Source organism: Hippichthys cyanospilos, chromosome 4 (assembly GCF_059441005.1).
Source record: "Hippichthys cyanospilos isolate Australia breed blue-spotted pipefish chromosome 4, RoL_Hcya_1.0, whole genome shotgun sequence".
Classification (NCBI taxonomy): domain Eukaryota; kingdom Metazoa; phylum Chordata; class Actinopteri; order Syngnathiformes; family Syngnathidae; genus Hippichthys; species Hippichthys cyanospilos.
The window spans coordinates 18,862,177-18,883,336 of NC_142372.1; the positions used below are offsets into that span (position 1 = coordinate 18,862,177).

General features: G+C 37.2%; 2 protein-coding genes across 2 annotated transcripts; one reads left to right on the forward strand and one right to left on the reverse strand.

The window, feature by feature from the left end:
- The first annotated feature begins 478 nt into the window (after positions 1-478).
- Positions 479-10,791, forward strand: slc1a2a (solute carrier family 1 member 2a). Its single transcript, XM_088412985.1, has 11 exons — positions 479-718; positions 3,861-4,000; positions 4,179-4,331; positions 5,479-5,729; positions 5,839-5,947; positions 6,045-6,171; positions 6,275-6,508; positions 7,178-7,372; positions 7,505-7,639; positions 9,131-9,341; positions 10,528-10,791. The coding sequence occupies exons 2-11, from the start codon at positions 3,871-3,873 to the stop codon at positions 10,597-10,599; spliced, it is 1,617 nt and encodes a 538-aa protein (XP_088269111.1). The 5' UTR covers positions 479-718; positions 3,861-3,870; the 3' UTR covers positions 10,600-10,791.
- A 1,967-nt stretch (positions 10,792-12,758) lies between these two features.
- On the reverse strand, positions 12,759-16,504 carry LOC148424915 (uncharacterized). Its single transcript, XM_088412986.1, has 5 exons — positions 16,327-16,504; positions 14,797-15,408; positions 14,646-14,720; positions 14,461-14,539; positions 12,759-14,383 (listed from the first exon to the last, which is right to left on the reverse strand). The coding sequence occupies exons 1-5, from the start codon at positions 16,394-16,396 to the stop codon at positions 14,212-14,214; spliced, it is 1,008 nt and encodes a 335-aa protein (XP_088269112.1). The 5' UTR covers positions 16,397-16,504; the 3' UTR covers positions 12,759-14,211.
- Positions 16,505-21,160: the final 4,656 nt, after the last annotated feature.

Below are 21,160 nucleotides of genomic sequence, written 5' to 3' on the forward strand. Positions count from 1 at the left end.
ATTTATTTGAGATGATGACTTACTTCATACGAGAATTGCTGTATACTGAACGAGCCAAATTCTTTCTTTTTAAAAACATGGTCGTGTTTTATTCAGGGAGGTTTTGTGGATGCAATATTTATAGAGATTGATGAGTTCCCATAGCATTTACCTATTCTTCTCAAAAACATAACTATTAACCTAATAAATATTTGCACATTGAGTGACGATCAAGTGGATTAATGAGATCAGTCATTGTAGTTCCACCTATTATGATTACATTACACTAGACTAAGACATAGTCTGATAAAATATATTGTCCCTAAGACAGTATGTTTTTGTTTTATTATTCAATAATTGTGTTTAAATTATAGGCAGAATAATATCAGCAGCAAGGATTGTGTTCTATCGCTAATCTTGGCAGGTTGACTCCACCCTTTTTGTCTGGTTGCGTTCTGTCAGAGCTCCAGGAAAGCCAGTTTACCTTCCCGCAAATCTCTGCAGCTGCAACCACAAGCATCTGAGAATCTGGATATATATTGCATGCTGAATAGGAAGTCATCTGCAATTTTTTCTGCAACTTTTCAAGGCTGACTAACCCATCCTGAAGAGCTCAAATACATTTGGTTTTGGGGCTTCTAATTGGATTTGCTAACAAACAGGCCATGTTCACCTGATGGATAACAACGCAGTCACTCTCAAGTACAATTAACATTCCTAACAACTCGCGAATCAACAGGTAAGTGCATTTGGAAACCATGCATTGCTCACTTGGTGATACGGAAGCTCATGTGATGAGCAATACAAACATTGCACATGTGGATCTGGCATAATATTGTTCAGCAGTTTGATGTTATTTTACCTGTTGGTCAGGCTTCTCCACCTTTGGCAACATTGTTCCAATTTGTTGCCCCATTTGCAGTTTTTGATTTACATTGTCATCAGGTGATTAAATAAACTTCACTGCATCCTAAAATTGCTTTTATAAATGTACAAATGTTTTGGCACTTACATACTTAATTGATTAAAGCTCTAACTACAGCAAAAGCGAGCTAACCTGCAGTGAAAACTATTTCTCATCCTTGCTGACAACATAAGAGTCATTGACTAATTTATTTTAGGATTGCTATTTTCTGGGCGGTAGTTTGATTGAAAAATTTCAAATTGGTAATCTCTTGCATTACATTCACCAAGCACAACCAGGTGGCACCTTGACTTTTCGCGGGAAGCCCCTTTTCACTTACGTAACACAATTAGTTGTGTGCTGGAGGTGCTAATTTTATCCTCTTGAAAAGACTTAAGTCTCATTAATGCTGGAGCGCTGTGTATCAGACAGGCATGATTGGCTTGGCAGCTCTCTCTTTACCTCAAATGTTTTTTCAATCACACCATAACAGACATTTCTTCAGTAGTTTATGATTTGATATTATAATGAAATCTCAACCAGCCAAAATGGTCTTTCCTCGGTCCTTATTATGTCTTCCTTATTAACTCCTCATTTCACGCTTTAAGCAATCACAGATCTTGTAAGGTGAAAAGTTGGTGTTAAACTTTACCTTTTCAAACCAAAATAAATGCTGTCCATATTGTACTTGCTCTCAGAACTAATAATCCAGGTGTTAAAGTCAAAAAGGTCAAGTGTCTCTGTGACACGAGCTTTGTTATGTAACTGTGAACGTCTGTACTCTGCAGTAGATTTAAAGGGCGCACAGGGGAGAGCTGATCTTTAAGTCCAAGAGGCTTTACACCAAACCATAGAAAACTAACATGTTGCATCAGTGCTGTGATGAGGCAGCATGATGAAAAGCTTGGGTCAGCAGTAATTTACGAGATTTGTCAGAAATCAAATGACCATACACCAAAACATTACAACTCTCTAGTGATAAGAAATAAGACACTGTACTTCTACATTTTCACAAAATAAAGGTTTAATTCCCTCCACTTGGTTGTTTTCATCACCGTCTTTGTTATTTAGCTGGATTGTCAAGCACATTTACAGACAAAGCTTTGCAGAAAGAATGATTATTGGTGGTTGGCCGTGGTTATTAACTTTGTTGGAGGTACTGAACCTTACCAGTTTCGTATGCGCATTCACCAAACCTTTCTTTGGTGAAAAAATAACAAAGGTATTGTATATGTTATTTTTCTGATGTACAAAATGAATTGCACTTGAAGGGCCAAACAGTGTAACACATTCACCTGCAGTCAGTGAAGGACAACTTCCATCGAAGCCAAGTTAAGAACCCCTGCGATAGGAATAAAGCAGTAGCAACATTTATTTTTAAATGTAATAACTTGAACTTACACATCTCTTAAACATTGGAAACCCTACATTTTGTATTCAAGATAAACAAAATCGGGGTGTTCCTTTTACACAAAAGTGATACAAGAAAAGATATATGTTAAAATATAAAATGAGTCATTAGTTTCTGGTAAAAACTGAATACTGCTATAAGATTTTGCTTTATTTTCTGTCACTTGCTTTGAATTTTTCTCGAACTAATATATTATTCATGTGAACTGTTGTGGAGCATGAAGTCAACTCCTGCCACCTTTTGAACTTTTATTCGGGCCCATGATGATTGGTTTGCTACAATTTTTCACATTTCTGAAAGACACCAATGTGAGGCCAAGCCGATGGCAAGAAACTGTCACAAAATACTATTGTTAAAAAAAAAAAAAAAACAAGTGCTGAAATGGTTACATATTGCACATTGACTTGCCTTGAGAGAAATGGTGCAACATTTTCGGCAGTGATGAAAGCTAGACTGTTCTTCTAGGACAGCTTTTCAGATGAATTCAAAAGGTTTCCAGTTAACGCTGTGAAATACGGTGTACACACACCATGATTCGCGAATGCCGTTCATAAGCATGGAATTGGGTCAGTTTATGCATGGATTCTGGATCAGTTAGATTTCCTTACTAAAGCCTACAATAACCCCACAGAATGGCATCTCCAGTAAATGGGTATTTCAATGGAAGAGAGTTCTGGTTCTGAAACTGCAATATTTTTTGGACATTATAGAGAAGATGGCGCGATCCCCAAATCTTAACCTAATATATAATTGAAATGGTGATGTAAAACGCTGTTTTTGAAGCAAACAGTGAATTGGAAAGAATTGTGGGACTGTATCTTAAAAGTTTTCTGGGCTGGAATACCAGTTCACTGGTTTCAGGTATTGCATGCTTCAGTGTTTATGTTTGAATAATCAAAAAAATGGTGTTTGCATTTATTGCATATATATATATATAATGTATTTCAAAATATGGCATACGGAATCTTTAAGGGGGAGAAGTGCATTCAATGGTTCCTACTTCTATTGAATGTGTTTATTCTGTTTATTTTAGTGACACACAATAGAATTTTTTTTTTTTTGCACCTACATTGATAAAGGAAATAATTTTCAACTTTATTCTATTACTGAATCACCAGTTCAAGATCAGTCTTAAAATGCGTTCTGTCACCTGTGCATGCACTCTAAATTCGTCACATCGCAGAGCCGAAGAAAGCGCAAGCAATCGACAGTAACTGCAGTCCTTGGCTGTAATGGCGCTGCATCTGAGCCCGACAACAGCCATGCAATGACTTTCCAAGTAGAAGGTTAAATATGTGTGATATTGCTCTTACTCCTGTGCCTAACCTGCCTGACTGAAAAAACAACTACGCATCAACCAAACTGAACTTCATTGCCAAATGTAAATAACAGCCTTGAGATTTTTGAGTTGAACAAGGCCACTGAAATACATTTGTTTTATTTAATTTGCATTTATGTGAAAATATGTTGATTTCATCCACTAAATTTGATAGAAATGTCCGAACTGTTCACCCCTCCTTTCACCATGCTGTGAGAAAAGCTTTTCCTTGTTGTCTTCTGTCACAGCGCCAGCAAGATGCAGAAGCAAGTGGAAGTCAGGATAGATGAGGGCCACTTAGAGCCCACAGTGGACACAAGTGAGAGTGCATGCAGCTCCGTATGTGATAAAATCATGAAGAACATGGTTCTAACGCTGACAATTCTTGGTGAGTTTAAGGTCATAATACTGATTGTCCACTATCAAACAAATATTGTAGATTAAATTGTATTTACAGCCCTTTCACAGCGGTCACCATAATGGCAGATGATACTTTAGTGTTTTCAGTAATAGTAGTCTGGATTCTGACATGTTGTTGCCATTGTCAATTTGTTTATCTGATTCAGGTGTGTTTCTGGGTTCCATTGCTGGAATGCTGCTGCGGCACATATCGCCTCTCCCACCTGATGTCATTTTGATCATAAGCTTCCCGGGGGAGATCCTAATGAGGATGTTGAAGATGCTTATTTTGCCTCTTGTTGTTTCAAGTCTGGTCACAGGTGGGTAAAATAAAGTGGCGGCTGCAAATGTGCTGCCTAATTTGTGTGTGCCGTGTTCTCGCCTGCGATATGCAGCCTAGAATCTGGAGCCTCGAGCAGAAACAGTGAACACCAGGATAAAGAGCTTCAGGTTACAAAAGTCTTTTAAAAGCCTGCATATAGCAAACCTGAAATAATGACTTTGAGACTTGTGAATATTGCCAGCTCAAATTGCAAATTAAAATAATATTCCTACAATTACACTTCTTTTTAATGCACAAGTCTATTCTTGCATTAGTACCCTAATGGCAAAATTTCCATTTTATGAGTTCATATTTTCACAGAAATGTTCAATACATGCATCCAAAGGGGGTAATAAGCTCTAAAAACAAAATTTCACTTTACCTAATGGAGATTCTGACGTCAAATGATTTAATTTAAATCTATGTGTTTGTTGTGCCTCATCTGCTTGTTGCAGAATTTCTATAAGAAATATCATGTTCAAACGTGGGTTTGTCCATGCACACACTTGGTACCAGGATACCCTGAGCCAGCGGTTCTCAAATAGGGTACGAATAGCCATAGGAGTAGGGTTATAACAGGGTTTCTGCAGGTATCAACAAAACCTTTTTAAATGCCATGATTGGAACAAAGCATTTTTATTTTCAAATTAAGAGCAAAGTAATTGGATTGTTAATCAACCTATTTCTGAATTGTGTTTTTTTATCATGATATGTTTGCAAAACATTGTAGGCTATGCCTTAACTTTGTTATATAAAGTTATATATAGAGCCACACTCTGATTGGTTGCACAATTCCCCAGCAGACAGGCCAGACTTAACACAGATGATGTTACACAATCTATCTGCGGAACCAATACAAATGTAGTTACAACGTATAATAAATCTGACATGAATGGCAGAGTACTCTAGTTTTGTTTTGTTTTTTTTAATCCAAATATGCTTTGTGCAAAAAATATTCTACAGGGCATCCATCATTGAAAGAGGTTGAAAACCACTAACCTAAGGCATACTGACTTTGCATTGTCATCAGACTTGACACCAAGACAACATTTTTTAAAATTCACTTGATAATGTCTGCATGTTAAAATAAGACACAAGGGACTGACAAGTGACGACGCTTCATACCTCATTTTGTTTTGTAACAGGACTAGCTGGCTTGGATGCGAAATCTAGCGGGCGTTTAGGCACCAGAGCCATGGTATACTACATGTCAACAACAGTGATTGCAGCCGTCTTGGGGGTGATCTTAGTGCTGCTCATCCATCCCGGGAACCCAAAGCTAAGAGCTAATCTTGGACAGGGGAAGAAAAATGATGACGTTTCCAGTGTGGATGCTTTCTTTGATCTCATCCGGAATCTGTTCCCGGAAAACTTGGTGCAAGCCTGCTTCCAGCAGGTACATTTCCTACCATCTATTTGCTTTTCAGTGCCCTGACGTTAGAATACATGCAAAGTGTAGCTCACCTCTTCATTGTTCCAACTTTTGTTATGTATTTTTTGTGCAGATACAAACAGTGACCACAAAAGTACAGGTGCCCACAAATAGAACCAAAGCACCCCCGCAGTTCACTATCAAGAGGTCACTTCAGTTCAAGAGTGGGATGAATGTCCTCGGTAGGCTAATGATCCTATTCTGGGCAAAAATTAAAAAAAAAAGTTCAATAGATATTGTGATTTCCCTTTTAATGTGCGCTTATATTTTGTCTCAAAGGCTTGATTGGATTCTTTGTTGCGTTTGGAGTCATCATGGGGAAAATGGGGGAAAAGGCCAAGCTTATGCTGGAGTTCTTTAACGTCTTGAATGAGATCATCATGAGGATTGTTAGTGCAATTATGTGGTAAGTGTCAGTCACAAAAAAAAAAAAAAACAAAGCCAGAAAAAAACACCATCTGCTATGGATGTTCCTCCATTAATAAATATGTTGATGATTCCTCTTTCAGGTACTCGCCAGTTGGAATTGCTTGCCTGATTTGTGGAAAAATCATCTCCATTGCTGACTTAGAGGTGGTTGCCCGCCAGCTGGGGATGTACATGGTCACTGTGATCGTGGGCCTCATCATCCACGGAGGCATCTTCCTTCCTCTAATATACTTTGTGATAGTCAAACAAAATCCGTTCAAGTTCTTCATGGGAATGTTCCAGGCTTGGGTCACAGCACTTGGAACAGCATCCAGGTATTAAAATAATTATGTCTTTGCAAAGGGATTCCACTGACCTCACGCTTGGTGGCACAAGGTGTCCGCTTGTTACTCGAGATTTGTTGTACAAATCCTGTTTATAATTACGTTGTTTCTGTGGCTACATAGCAAATAACAACAGGAAGTTTTATTTCAAGCGGTAACTAAAATATTCATGCCAGCAGCAACTTCCAACTTTGTTTCCATGCGGGATATTTTTCATTTACTCTCTGTTTTATTAATGACATGAGATGCCCTCATTCCCCTCCTGAGGTGAGCTCACTCCTTTTAAGTTCCTGCCAGCTTGCTGCTCCACCATCGACAAGAAGTACTAATTGTCAGACAAAACAAACATTGCAGCTGTTCAGACACAACAGTTTTTTTTCTTCTCTTTATTGACTCTTTTCTTGAATGATTTTTGTTCCGTTAAAGTCACCGTCTATATTAGCTTGCATATAACAAAACAACAATTAATAAACCAGAATACTTTGGAATAATATTTAGTAGTGAGAATATAGGAACACGTTTGTTTGAAAGCATCACATCAATGACGACCTAATTGCATTAGTACAACGCATAATATGAAATAGAATGCTTTAGATGGTGAGCTATATTCATTTGTTTGGGCTGCCTGTGTTTTTTTTTTTTTCCCTTCAAATTCTGTAGTGCTGGGACCTTGCCTGTCACGTTCCGATGCTTAGAGGAGAACTTGAAAATTGACAAGCGAGTAACGCGTTTCGTCCTCCCTGTTGGGGCCACCATCAACATGGACGGCACAGCACTCTATGAGGCCGTGGCTGCCATCTTCATCGCTCAGATGAATGGGATTGTTCTCGACTGGGGCCAAATTGTCACTGTCAGGTGAGGATAGCACGCGACATGAGATCTTCTTGGAAGTCGGTTACATGTTGTGCCGGTAATTACTATTTAAAACACATAACATCATGAAAGAATACCAAGTGTTCTCTGAAATGTAGTGAATTTCCTCTACAGTATGACAGCAACACTGGCAAGTGTTGGAGCCGCCAGCATCCCCAGTGCTGGACTTGTAACCATGCTGCTTATCCTAACAGCGGTGGGGTTGCCCACTCAGGACATCAGCCTGCTTGTGGCTGTCGATTGGCTCCTGTAAGTAAAATGCTTTCAATAGTACCGTAAGGTTGACATTGTTCTGTTTTTGCTTTTCGAGTCCAGTCATGAACTTTTCTTTCTAACCCAACCTCCTGTTGATTTAATAATAGTCTGTTTACTATTCCAGTTCACGTATGCTGCACTGAATGCAAATGTTTCAAACGACAGTTAAGAAAAGTTTGCGATTCCCAAAAGACATCATTAAATTCTGTCATCGTCCTGAAAAATTGTAACTGCAAAAGCTTCATAGGCTTGACAATTGCAGTTTCAAGCAGACTCATTTAATTTTTCAAATTGATTCATATATTTTGAGGGGACGCTTCAGTTATATTTTAATAAAATAAACATATATGGAATTAATGTTCTCTCTTTGTCATGGTAATACAAGTCATTTTGAGCAATAGGCAGCATGTCATTTTTAGTATTTCCAGACAGATTTTTCCAGCAATTTTAAACGGATGTTAATTTAAAATAAATGCAGATTGCAATTCAAAAGCATTTTAATCCTTGAGGCCATGTTCATTTATCGGGGATACATTTTCGAATTGGAATCAAACTTGCAACCTCTGAACTGTGAGGTGTATGTGCTAACCTGTGAGGTGTATGTGCTAACCTTCCTCAATCCCAACCTGACGTCGGTACAATAAATGCATACACCTTTGACAGAGGTGGAGTGATATAAGCATTCTTTGTAAAATAAATAAATAAATATGGTAAATGATTGAGGCCCACACAAGTGTCAGCTCAATGGTGACTGGAAAGTGAATCCTAATTAATACAAAATAATAAATCATACTGTTTCTCTTGTGTGTTGTTTGTAAGTTTGTCCTTTCGCTCTCTATCTAAAGGTTGTGACACGGTACCACTATAGAGTGTGTACCAATCTGTCCATCGATTCCATGGAGCATACTTGCTCCACTCTTGAACCAGACCTGGGGACCCAACCGTTGCCTTTGATTTAGAGTGCTTATTCTCATCCTGGCAGCCTCATCCTCAGATGTCATCTGCCCCTGTAAACTTTAAAGGTCACAGCTCAATAAAGCCATCAGAATCATATAATCTGTAAATAGCAGTGGTCCTATTCTCAAACCATCAGATTGGACTCGTTGCAGCAAGATATAAAAAACGCCATGGACAAAAGTAATGACAAAAAGCAGCTTTGGTGAATTCCTGCATCCAGTGTAAACCATATGCGCAAATTCAATGGCCAGGAGTTGCCAGTAAGCCTGTACTCCTGTACACCCTTATACGAGAGAGGAGCTCAAATATATTTTTCCAAACCCATGTGGACATAAGTTGTGGAAACCTCCATGCAGAATTTAAAATCCCACTAAGGCTCATAGAGATGGTCCAGTGTTCTGCATCTGCGCACAATGCACATGTTGCAGTCAAAACTCGGCAAAAAGCATGTGTTGTCTGCATCAACAGCTGTTGTTTCTTTTTTCTTTGCCTTCTAATTGAGCTGCCTTTTCTCTTTTTGACATGCAGGGATCGTTTCCGTACCTCAGTCAATGTGGTTGGAGACTCATACGGAGCCGGTATTGTATACCATCTCTCCAAAGATGAGCTTGACTCCTTCGATGCGCAACAATCCCGAATGGAGGATTTTGAGATGACCAAAACAAAATCCTTCTTTGAAAATAACACCAACCAGAATGTATACGCTCACCACAATTCAATTCTGATAGACGACTGCAAGGTACATTTCACGTTAACGGATATAGAGACTTGTATGTAGTGGTGGAATCTCCTGTGCTCCGTCTTGTGATTATAAATTCCTATATTGGTGTACATGTCCAGTGAATGTCTTGTGCAGAAAAATTGGTTGAGACATCCCCCATTTAATGACAGGAAAAAGCAGTTTTTGTTGTACCAGGTTAACTTAGAGACGATAAAGTTGTTCAGTAATAATATAACAATGAAAGGGAAAGTCTATATTTAAAAAAATCTACATGTGTTTTGTGGCCCCACTCGTTTAAACTTGGATTTTTTATTTACATTGCATTTGTGGAAAAATTGTGGAAAAAGGCCACCTGTGTTTATTCATTTCATATTGCTCCTTGCTTTCTATTTATTATGACATCAGTTTCACAAGGCTTCCACAAATGTTGTATGTAACAAAATGTTGTGTTTAGACTAGCGGGGCTACATCCAACAAGCTATTGTAAATAACATTTTTGACTTAACCTCCTCTTTAAAGATTTGTTTTTGTGTATCAGATCCAGATGAATGGATGTTTGTTGCATTCCTCATGCATCATGCTTTACACAAGTATTATTGATTTATTTGTGGTTATGTCATATTAATTGGACATGTATTTATGTATTCAAGGCAGCCCCAACCAAACTGCTCTTTAATTTCTCCTCCTCTTTTTTTAAGTATAAATGTTGGCCTATAGTATAACATAAAGACTGCTGTTTCACAATGATCAATCAAAAAAATCATGCATAGTAAAATTAGCCTTCTCATTAACTATAATGAACTCGGACTGTCCTTTACAGAGTTTTACTAGCACGGAAAATTAATGATAATTGCTGTTAGTTTACCTTGTGGTGATAGTGCATTGTCTATGATGCTGAAGTTGCATTCTCAGCATTTGACATACTGTATTCTAATTCGGTTGGGCAGAGAATCCATTAATACATGGCCAACTCGCAAAATGCATTACCCTGTTTTGATGTACTTCTGTTACCATAAAACGCTTCCTATTCCATTACATGAGTTTTCAAAGGCGGACTATACATGTGAAATCCAATATTAATATCCACCCGGAGGACAATGGCCCTGAATGTCAAGAACTTATGGCTTCTCTGCTCCAACCACTAATGGTTTGTTATAATGGTGCCTTTGGCCCTTAGTTAGAAACTGTTGATAATTGCTTTCAGGTCAGCATGGGCAATAATGGCAAGACTGCAGGGTTCAGTTTTGTTGAAGAGGAGCCATGGAAATGCGAGTGAAGCAGAGCCCGAAGCTGCTGCGCCTTACCCTGAGTTCCACAAGTTTATTTTTTTCCCACTGAAAGCAAAATTTAAAAAGAAAGAAACTCATATAACATTGCCTGCAGATAATGTACAGGAAAATCATCCTTAATTTGCCCTTCTGAAAAAAAAGAAAACACATTTTTTGTGTATATATATATATATGTGTATATATATATATATATATATATATATATATATATATATATATATATATATATATATATATATATATATATATATATATATATATATATATGCAAAAAAACTCAGCAACATTTGGTTGAAAAGACTCAGGGCCTTACTTGGTGCTGCTGCAAACTTCCTGCTTAGTCAATTAAGGACTTCCTCAACTTTTTATAAAACTTCATTTCATTTTTGTATCTAACATCTTTGTGTTGCATAGAGATCTGCAAATAATGGGAAAGCAGAGCATTGAGTTGATAAAAGTCTTGAGGTAAATGTTTTAGAATTTTTTTAACCGGTGAATGTTGCTTTTTTTCAGTAACGGGTGGTTGTTACAATAATATAGGCTTATGCATTTAGATCTTTGGAGGGCTGTTTATTTATTCTTAAAATGCAAATATGGTCAATGAATACAGATTGTAAAAAAGCATCTCTACGTGATATTACAATACAGTCAGGCTGGTGCAATAGCTTTTACTTTTTGACTAATGACATTACACCCTGATGTCACACCCACAGTCAAGTCTAAAACAAAAGCTTATGTCATTGACCATAACGTGGAAAAGGTGTGGCCTCTAATCGTGGAAACAGTCAGTGCATGATGTGTTGTAAAACAATTTCCCTGAGGGCACCCTCCAGGTTACTTTGATCATGTTTTTGTAAATATTTTTTGTAATATGTCAAACAATTCCGTTTTGGGAGTAGTTCCAGGATATGACTGAATGTACAATATGTGTTCATACATTTTGTGCAGTTTCTGAGCACAAAAGGGAAAGATGAGAATGAAAAATACTGTATGATAGGAGTCAAGATGAAAAAATTAGAAATGGTTCTCACTATTCAAGCCTGTGCATTGTTTTGTGTTTTTTTTCCACATTTTTTTTTAAATAATTACCTTGCCTTGAATAAATCAGCTGCATAGGTGCAGTAAGCATGTTGTTGAAATTTCAGGATACAACTTAATCTGGGACTCCCAATAATTGAGGAAATTACTTGTATCCATATTAATGGCGGAAGGAGGATAGCTGGGCCCTCCTCATCTGTGTTACTTTGACTTAGACCATCATGTTTTTTTTTTTGTTTTTTTTGTCCCGTGACTATAAGTCTTATTTGGTCATGTTTGTTTATCACATGTGCAAATGATTCAATCTCTAGCGTTTGATTGTACAATATTTCCAATTTCATTTATTTCTTTTGGTCTGATGAATATAACAGCTAATGTAAAAGTATTCTTGCTTAAAGTGCCTCCTTGCACTTTGTGTATATACATACTCTCTTTAGATAAATGTGTAAAACTTGGATAGAGTTTACTGTTTGAGCTGAGCTTATTGTTTTGAATTATTTTGTCATACTTTCTATATATGGTTAGTTTAACATGCTAGAAGTATGTTTATTATACTCAGCTTTGGGCTTGTAGTCTTTTTTGATAGACTGTGAACTCTGAATAAGATTAAAATAATTTCCCTTCATTACTTCTGTGCTCCAAATCATGATCAAGGAGATGAGCCCTAAATATTAAATGAATTGCATAATTATTTGATTGTATATTTGGTTTGAAGCTCATGAGCAAAGCGAAATATCTTTGTAACTTGGAAAATGTTGGTGGCAGCTAAGTGTCTGCATGTAGTGAGACTGAGTAAGATGTTTAGCTTGGGCCATTTTATCATACAGCTTGATTTTGAAAATGGCTATGTTAATATTTAAAAGATGCAATTTGTTGTTATTTATGTCAGTGTGATGGGTATCAAAACCAGGAAGTGGTAGGAGTGTACCACGACTTTTTACCCCTTTTTGTCTAGGTACCAGGTGCACTGTGCATATGTACAGTTCATAAAAAAAGTCAAGTGAGACACTGCAATGTTGTTGGTTGACAGACAATAGCAAAGGAATGGAAGCCATGCAATAACCCCTTGTATGTATTTTATTAAATGTCTGACTAAACAAAGAAAAAAAATGGACAAATCAGGCTTTACTGTTCAACTTGTGATATTTTGAATTATATTTATTTCAAGAAACTCTTATTGTTAGCACTTTTTAGGAAGATGGGGAAAATCTGCCCTGATTCTGAATATCAGATACATATGAATGGCATATAATATTTTGGAAATGAAAATGTAACTTTTCTTGTATCTTTTCCTGATCTTAAAATTAAATGTTCTTGGTCTGTTCTTTTTTCTTCTTTTTAATAAAATATATAAAGTCTTAGTGAATTCAATATGTTTTTTCCCCATTTCTTTTTTCCTCCAGTCTTTTTTTCCGCCTAACATCCATTGTATTTTGACTGAGACTGGAAATCCGGCAAAAAACAAACTAACAAAAAAAAAACATCAACATAAAACCAAATGTGTGTAATGTTTTAATATTTGTATGAAAATGAAAAATGGTACCAATAAATTATTGATGAGAAGCTGATAGGCTTATTTCTCAAAGCATGCTCCCTAATACTATGTTACAGAATAGTAGCATCTAACAAGCTGCTTTAGTAGATTCAGTGCTTTCATTCCTGTTTTGGCAAGGTTAACAGAACTGCATTGTATGAATTACATATACATACAGTAATTACAAAAATGTACAAAAATAATGTCATCAAAAGGTTCCTAATAAGTTACAAATCACACTGTTTTTAAATAGTTGCTTTACAAATATCCAACACAAAAATAAGAAATCGATAAGATTTTTACAATTCCGATTCCATTTTCGATTCAGTTAACGAGCCAACTCTTGATCGATTCTCTTATCTTCACCTTATCTTCACTTGCGAAGCCCTTTGAGACTGTGGTGATTCAGGGCTATATATAGTATATACATTTGACTTGACTTATTGATTCTTTTATGAAAATAAAAGCAGAATAAACAGGTAGGTTAGCATCCACACTGTTTTTATGTTGTTTGTGTGTGTGTGTATGCACGTGTGAGTATGTGTGAGTGCATGCATATCAACGTTGCAAGACTGCAAGCTGCCCTGTTTTCATCCTTCCTTGCGAAATGTAACCCGGACCTTCGAGCCTTTGCACCGCCAGGCACAATGCTGCGCTCCTACTGTAATAACGTTGCCATACATGTTGTGCTATGCAACATGCATGGTGATCAGTCCCGACTTGAATCGATAAGAGAATCGTTAGCAGAAGGAGCAAACGAGTCCAAGCAACTGAAACATTGGGAAACAATCCTCAACAACTGGGTTTCCATTCCCATCATTAGGTATTGAGGAACCTTTGTTTAACGGTTGAATTTCTCAGATTTAATTGTTAAAAGCAGTTGCTGGCACTTAAATAAGAAAACATATTAGGAATGTTGCCAAGGAGCCGAATATGTTAGGATTTAAAATTGCTAAAATGTTCAGAACCTTTCTTGCCTCACTTCCTAGGCGGCATAGCTTCACATTCTTGAAAGAAAATGTTGGTCTCAGTGTGAATATCTCTCTGGAAGTTCATCCAAAGGGATAACCGTGTACTCGCCCACCTTCCCGTTTTCCTTGGGTATATCTTTTTGCAAGAATATTTTGTTCTCTCCCTTCTGCTTCTGTGACGAGTCAATTTTGGTTCGTGAACTCGATGCTTGTCTTGGACCATTCCACCTAAAAATAGGAACTGTTTCAATTACATGAACTAATTAGAGGTAAATATTTACTCTCAATAATGTTAAAAGTCTCACTTGTCTCTGGTTGCAATGGCAGCACAAAGCATCACCAATGCTGCAACCCCAACAACGAAACCCAAGATGATGATCCAATCTGGTGATAGGAGAGAGCTGGACTTAATGAAAATCTTAACCCTATAACTTAAAAAAAAAAAAAAAAAAAAAAAAGATAGAACATGCCAAAATCTTTATTGAGTTACCTGGTGTCACATGGCCTTTGTGTGGTTCTGGTGTCACAGAAATATCAGATGCAGGTACGTGGTAAAATTCCCCACCTGGGAAGACAGAAAAATTGTGTTGTTGTGTTTTTCACTCAGCTATTTGTACTCTAGATCTCAAAATGATATTTACCTTGGACTGATGGAAATTCAAAGATTCTGGGTTTTCCTATATTTTTGGGCATTCCAAATCCTGATCCTGACCCGGTATCATCATCTGGAGCCGTCTGCCCTGTGTTACTTAAAGACGATGCTACCCCATCACCTCCAGTAGAGGTCATACTGGTTTGCATCGTAGGATAGCTGTCTAGGACATCGCTATTTCCAGACCCTGAGTAAAAAGTCTCAAGATCATCAGCTTGAGAGAGCAAACTGCTCTCAGCGGTCTCACTTGACTGGCTTGCATTTGACTTGGATGAAGAACTCCAGTCATAGGGATGACTTAAGGTAGTAGATGAGTTGGAAGTTGACAAAGTTCTTTCACTTGAGGTTGAATAACTTTCATCCTTGGGCTGGATAAGAACGTCACCTGATGCGCTGCCCTCAATGATTGCCTTCATGAGGGTTTCATTACGACTATGTCCCCGACTGCCAGAGGATGTTTGGTTGGACTGTTGAATGTTCGAGTTTTCTTGAAGTGGTTCGGATTTGAGTGACGGGGAGGGAAATTGTTCAACAAGGAACCCATCCGTCACAGCCTCTCGGAGCACGTCGTCCTCAGTTTTGATGGGAATTTGGGTCACAGCTGGGAGAAAGAGTTGGAAAAATACAAGGATCACCACAAATATTTACCTACCAGACTTGACATGGAAAGTTTTTGCCTTAGAAGTAATCTATGACCTTAAAGGAGGTTGCATGTTAAGACTGGAATTTTTGTATTAACTTGTGTTGTCTTCTTTGTTAAGGTGTGACAGTAATGATTAACCTGTGTGATTAGTCATATGTGAGTGGGTTGGCACAGTTAGCAAACGTAACTCAAGTATAGAAGGGGATTCAAAATCATGAACTGAAATGAATTAACATTGACATTTTATAAAGAACTGTACATCAATGTAATTGTTAACTAATCTCATTCATAACCATCTCATTCTGTTCTACCGTTTCCATAGCGATAAGAACAGAAGTGTGTAACATATTTATCGTTTTCTCTCCTCAAATTAAATTAATGAATCTGTTTTTACAAAGACCTTGGTGTAACATCTAAAGCTTCAATGTAGTGGTGAAATATAATGCTTAGGTCTGTTGAAAAGGTAGAATGAAAAATTAAGACAACTTCAGGTGGTAGCAATTGAAGTGCTGACTCATTGAGCAAAAAAAAAAAAAAAAAAAAAAGACACCATGTGAATGAAAACCATGTGCTCATTGGTACAACTCTATGTACTGAAAAATCACACTGGGAGACAGACATGACTAAATCTGAATGTAACATTGATAGAGTGAGTTTAATCTCAATAAAAACAAAAAATATGTTTCAGTATGAAAACAAACATAATATCGTTGATTCATTTTCGGAATACTTCCAATTAGAACCCTATTAAATACAAAGCAACATTTAAAATTACATTAAAACACTGTATCAGCCACCTGCTTAAAGAAAAACAAACAAACAAACAAACAAACAAAAAAGAAAACAAGCACACCAAAGAAAAAGACTGCCACTTACAATTAACCTGAGTGGAATAGACCATTGCCCAAAGTCCAAGGAAAGTCCCCCAAAGAAGGGCAGTTGTCATTTTTGTACCAAGCAGTGACAATCAGGCTTGAATTTAGTGCTGCTGAGATGCTGGGCAACCTGTGATCTGAGTCGTTCAATCTTGATGATTCACAACTCTGCCTTTTATATTCGCCAGGTTTGTGTCGTAGTACAACAATGAGACAAAAAACAAACACAAAAGCTTGAACACCTGTGAACACACCCTCTTCCTCACAAAACTCCCTTGCCCATTTCCTCCTTCTAGCACACGAAACTGTGCTTATGATTCGCCGTGTTATAGAATTGCCCTTCATCACACAGAGAGGGGTTTCAAATACTTGCGTTTTCTAACGATGGACACATATTATAAAAGGTGCATTTCAAAGCTGAGGGTTATTTAATGAAACATCATTTTCTTTCATATAAACTAAAATCTCTCTCACAGTGACTGATTTAGACACAGAGTCTCGCCCCCTCCTGGCCCCATTCCACACAACGATTATACAGTGGTGTTATTGTTGAAATTGTGAAATAGATTTGATGGAAAAGGTGGGGCAAATGCGTGTGACTCAACGTTTTAGTGGTTGGATCTGTTGCACTTATATGAATGGCTCAACAGCGGTCAAATTGTATTTCACAATACAAGTTTTTGACAACAACTCAAGGCAGAAACACTTGTTCACACTCAGGAGAGATTGCGCTAATGTTCCGTATGGATAAAGGCTTATCATTAAAATAAGGCTGTTACACTGCAAGACTACTTTGGATGTTGGACAACTAAAACAGTCAAGTGTTAAAATACACTACCAGCAGGAAATATTAACCAGGGGCATTAGAGTATTGTTACAAGTTAAGACTTCAAGACGAGGAATTTCGCTGAGAAACATTGTGAATTATAAAAACTGGCTGATAATGCAGATTTAGGTCAGAATTAGGTGATTTCATTCTTTTTAACTTGACCACAAGGCTGAACCAAACAAGACCACAAAAGCAGACAATTTTAATCATTATACTCGGTTAATGAAATTTGTGTTCTCTCCGTTGCTTTTTGTCTACAATAAAAAAGAAAGGGGCCCACATTATTATTCATATTTTTATTAATCATATTTTTATTCTAATGAAGTAAAATCATCCATCTTATTCCAAAGCCTGACTAGAAATTAAAACTACAAATTAACTGAAGCTACAGACAACATATATGCATCACATTTCCCTATTCCGGTTGTTCCACATTTGATCAAATTAAATCTAACACATGTGTGCTGCATGGTGGCAGACTGATTAGCACATCTTCTTCCCAGTGATGAGGTTGTCGGTTCAAATCAGCAACGCTTCTCTTTAAATCACTCAACCCGATTATCTGCCTCTATCGTAATGTCTCTGTCTCACTATTTGTATTTATGACACAGAAATAAGACATAATATTCAACTGTTCCCTAATTTTGAACTATAACCAAAACGCAAGGGAGTTAACAAACAGGCAGTTAAACAACATGAACTTGGAACTTATAAGACAAAACCTCTTGTCTATGGTCAAAGTGGTCCAGAAGTGTCACTGTAGTTTTCTAAATAAAGCTACTTTTGTAATCATAATTTCAATCTGTACGGTGAAACCGCCGAGAAAGACAAATGCGGTTATCCCATCTAACAAGTACATCAAGTGTACATCAGTCATAATAGAACTGAACACATTGTAAATGCAAAAGAACATGAGGCCAAATAGAGAGGGCTTAAATGAAGTTCTGACACAACAATTTATGAAATAACACACACACACACACACACACACACACACACACACACACCTTAATCAGTTATTTTCTCTTACAGTGTCATCACTCAGGGGAAGTTTTACCAGAGAGGAAGTTCACCACATGATTTGAAAGACTGGAGCGATTTTGTTCCACGGGCAGAGTGCATAAGGCGACTACTCATAAATGGTGTGATTTAATGGTGTCTGAGACACATCATAGGTGTGTCGCCTCGGGCTATTAGTCGCAATCAACTACTGGAAAAGTTTTTTGAATTGCTTAACATGTGTGGGTGAGCACATGTCCAGTCTTGTAACCCAACAATGTTTCAAGATATACGTAACATTGAACTGTGAAATGTAACGCCTGTATATCAGAATCATGACAGTAAAATTACTCTAGGTGGTCATTTAAGTCCATGTCAAAACTTCAGAGTGTTTTCGTCACAAAATATATTGCTTAACCCATTCAAGCCCATTTTTTTCCTGGTCATGAAAACATCCAAATCATATGCCATTGGTAACCCTTTGCAATATTCAAGCACTTAAAAAAACAACCACAAAAAAACAAAGTGAAATATTTGTTGAAAAGGTGTGTTTTATGACCGGTCACAACAAAATAATTGCTCATTGTGCAAACACACCAAACCAATTTGAGTAAATGCAAATGCATATATCATTTTAAAGATAATGTGTATGAAAAATCTTTGTTTTATGTTTATTTTAACATACTTTACTAACCTTTTGTTGGGAGCTTTGAGGCTGTCACATTTCTCTGGAAGTGCAACCATAAAGTAAACAGCTCTGGTCATGTGACAATATTCTCTAAACATGTGACATTGCACACATTTTCTCTACATATTGTAGTATTTCAATACTCCATGAAAAATGATTGAAAAATCATTTATAGAGTCGCATAAATAAAATTTTCTTCACGGTCACTTGTGACCGATGGGTTGAAATGGGTTAAGTTGCCTTAAGATTAAGCAAACAACCATTCTATTGGCAGTACCTGTGCAAAACAGCAACACACAGTTAAAATAATAAGAAACTTTGGGTGGCACGGTGGAAACTGGTTAGCATATCTGCCTCACATGTGGAGGTCGTGTCTCAATTCTGGCGCAGGCCTTCCTGTGTTGAGTATGCATGTTCTTTCGTGCTAACATGGATTTTCTCTGGGTACTCCGGTTTCATCCCACATACCCAAAGACATGTTGTTAGGTATATTTCACACTCCAAAATGCCCTTAGGTGTGATTACGAGTGTGACTAGTCATTTGTCTCTGTGTGATCTGCGACTGGCCGACAACCAGTTCTGGTGTATCCCACGGGCTGCCCTATGACAGCCGGAATAGGCACAAGCACGCCAGTGACCCCAGTGAGGATAAGCGGCTATAGAAAGATGGATGACTAGATGGGGTTTAAGTGCTAAACAATACAAAGAGAGAGGTCTCACTTCTGCTTCTGTTTCTTTTTCATGTTACTCCACCTCAAGTCCCAATATCCATAAAGAAACTGGTGTTCACGTTATTTGCTCTAGTATGCTACAAGGGTTTACAAGGGCAACCATAAATACATATTTGTTGGTACCGAAATCCTTTTGGCAACACACTTCTATACCTGCAGGTAGGTGTAGCTCTAAAGCAGGCTAAATGCCACAAAAGAAGAACGCTAAGATAATGTATGTTTCCAAGCTGCCAAGTGAATAATTGTTAGCAGCTTTCTATTGATTAGAGAAAAACCTACATGCCCATTTAAGTTACTATGAAATGAGTAACAATACTAATATATACATACTTACATACTTACATACTTACATATATGTATAGAGAGAGAGAAAGGAAGAAAGAGAGAGAGGGAGAGAGAGACAGAGACAGAGACGGAGTCAGAGACAGAGATTACAATAAAATGAGCTCATGAAAAGCTAGTATTACATTATGAGTTTTGTAGTCCAACAATAATATCTTAAAATAGAAACTAATGAAAGTGGCCTGGACAAAAATGATGGTACATGGTATATTTTATGCTTCATGGCACAAGCTTTTGAGGTTTTAAGGTCAAAGATTGCTATGTTTCTCAATGATCTTTTAGCATGTTTCAACAGGTAGTTCGGCCCACTATTCATGGCTAGAGTTATCCGCCCATCTCAGGTTTGAAGAGTGCCTCTCTCGGCTTCCTCCTCTGATAACCAGTGGTATTTATATCAGGACCATGGTTTAATGTTTTTCTCTAATATATTTGAGTACATTATTTCATTATCTGTGTGTTTGTGTTTTTATTCTGTTATAAAATTCACGAACAGCAACTGTGGCACGGTTGAATGTTCTGATATTCTTGTGATGTCTGCACACGGCAAATGTTCAAGACACTCTATGCTGGATTTGGAAGAGTTACCACAGAACATAATTAAGCCTGATGTTTGTTTCACTATGATAACGTTTTCTTTCTTTCTTTGCACAACAGATGCAAAGTTGTGGATAATCTTTTCTTTAAAAAATGAAAAACGGACAATCTAAAACAATTTAACTTGAACAAGATGGACTGAGGATTTTCTAAAACGCATAGAAACAAATCAAATTGTTTTTGAGAAAAGTTCTTGTGATAATTGTCTTTTTATTTTCTTTCTTTAACAAAAACATACCAGCTATCTTGCCTGTGCTGTGTGCATCTAAAATAATAAATACAAAAATGCCTACATAATGATCTTAATCATTCGGGCAGTGTCAAAATTTCTTTTACAAAGTAAAATGATTTGTGTATAACTCTTGCAATGGATGCAGATCAACGTAAATTTAATAAAGTAAATGTTACCGTACTCTTTAGGTGTTACATTTTCTTCCAGATGAACAGACTTTCTTAAAACTGTCTTAAATAAGTAAGATTAAATTCCAAGAATGAGACAAATGTAACTAAAGTAACTGTAGCTTTTTTCATCCCATTTTCAAACCTCATCGCTGCATTGGTACATCTTAACACTGACCTGCAGGGAGCAGGATGGCGCTGCAGGGAGTCCAAGGCTGCCTGAAAAGCACAAGAAGAAGCAGAAACCACGCAT

Bases quoted from the DNA above. Each gene is read 5' to 3' on its own strand.
- slc1a2a (XM_088412985.1), top strand. From the start codon at position 3,871: ATGCAGAAGCAAGTGGAAGTCAGGATAGATGAGGGCCACTTAGAGCCC. The intron at 5,948-6,044 runs GTAGGCTAATGA...TTTGTCTCAAAG, and splicing joins GAGTGGGATGAATGTCCTCG to GCTTGATTGGATTCTTTGTT. The intron at 9,342-10,527 runs GTACATTTCACG...AATTGCTTTCAG, and splicing joins TTCTGATAGACGACTGCAAG to GTCAGCATGGGCAATAATGG.
- LOC148424915 (XM_088412986.1), bottom strand. From the start codon at position 16,396: ATGACAACTGCCCTTCTTTGGGGGACTTTCCTTGGACTTTGGGCAATG. The intron at 15,409-16,326 runs GTAAGTGGCAGT...TCTTTCTCCCAG, and splicing joins CTATTCCACTCAGGTTAATT to CTGTGACCCAAATTCCCATC. The intron at 14,384-14,460 runs GTGAGACTTTTA...TCCTATTTTTAG, and splicing joins GCCATTGCAACCAGAGACAA to GTGGAATGGTCCAAGACAAG.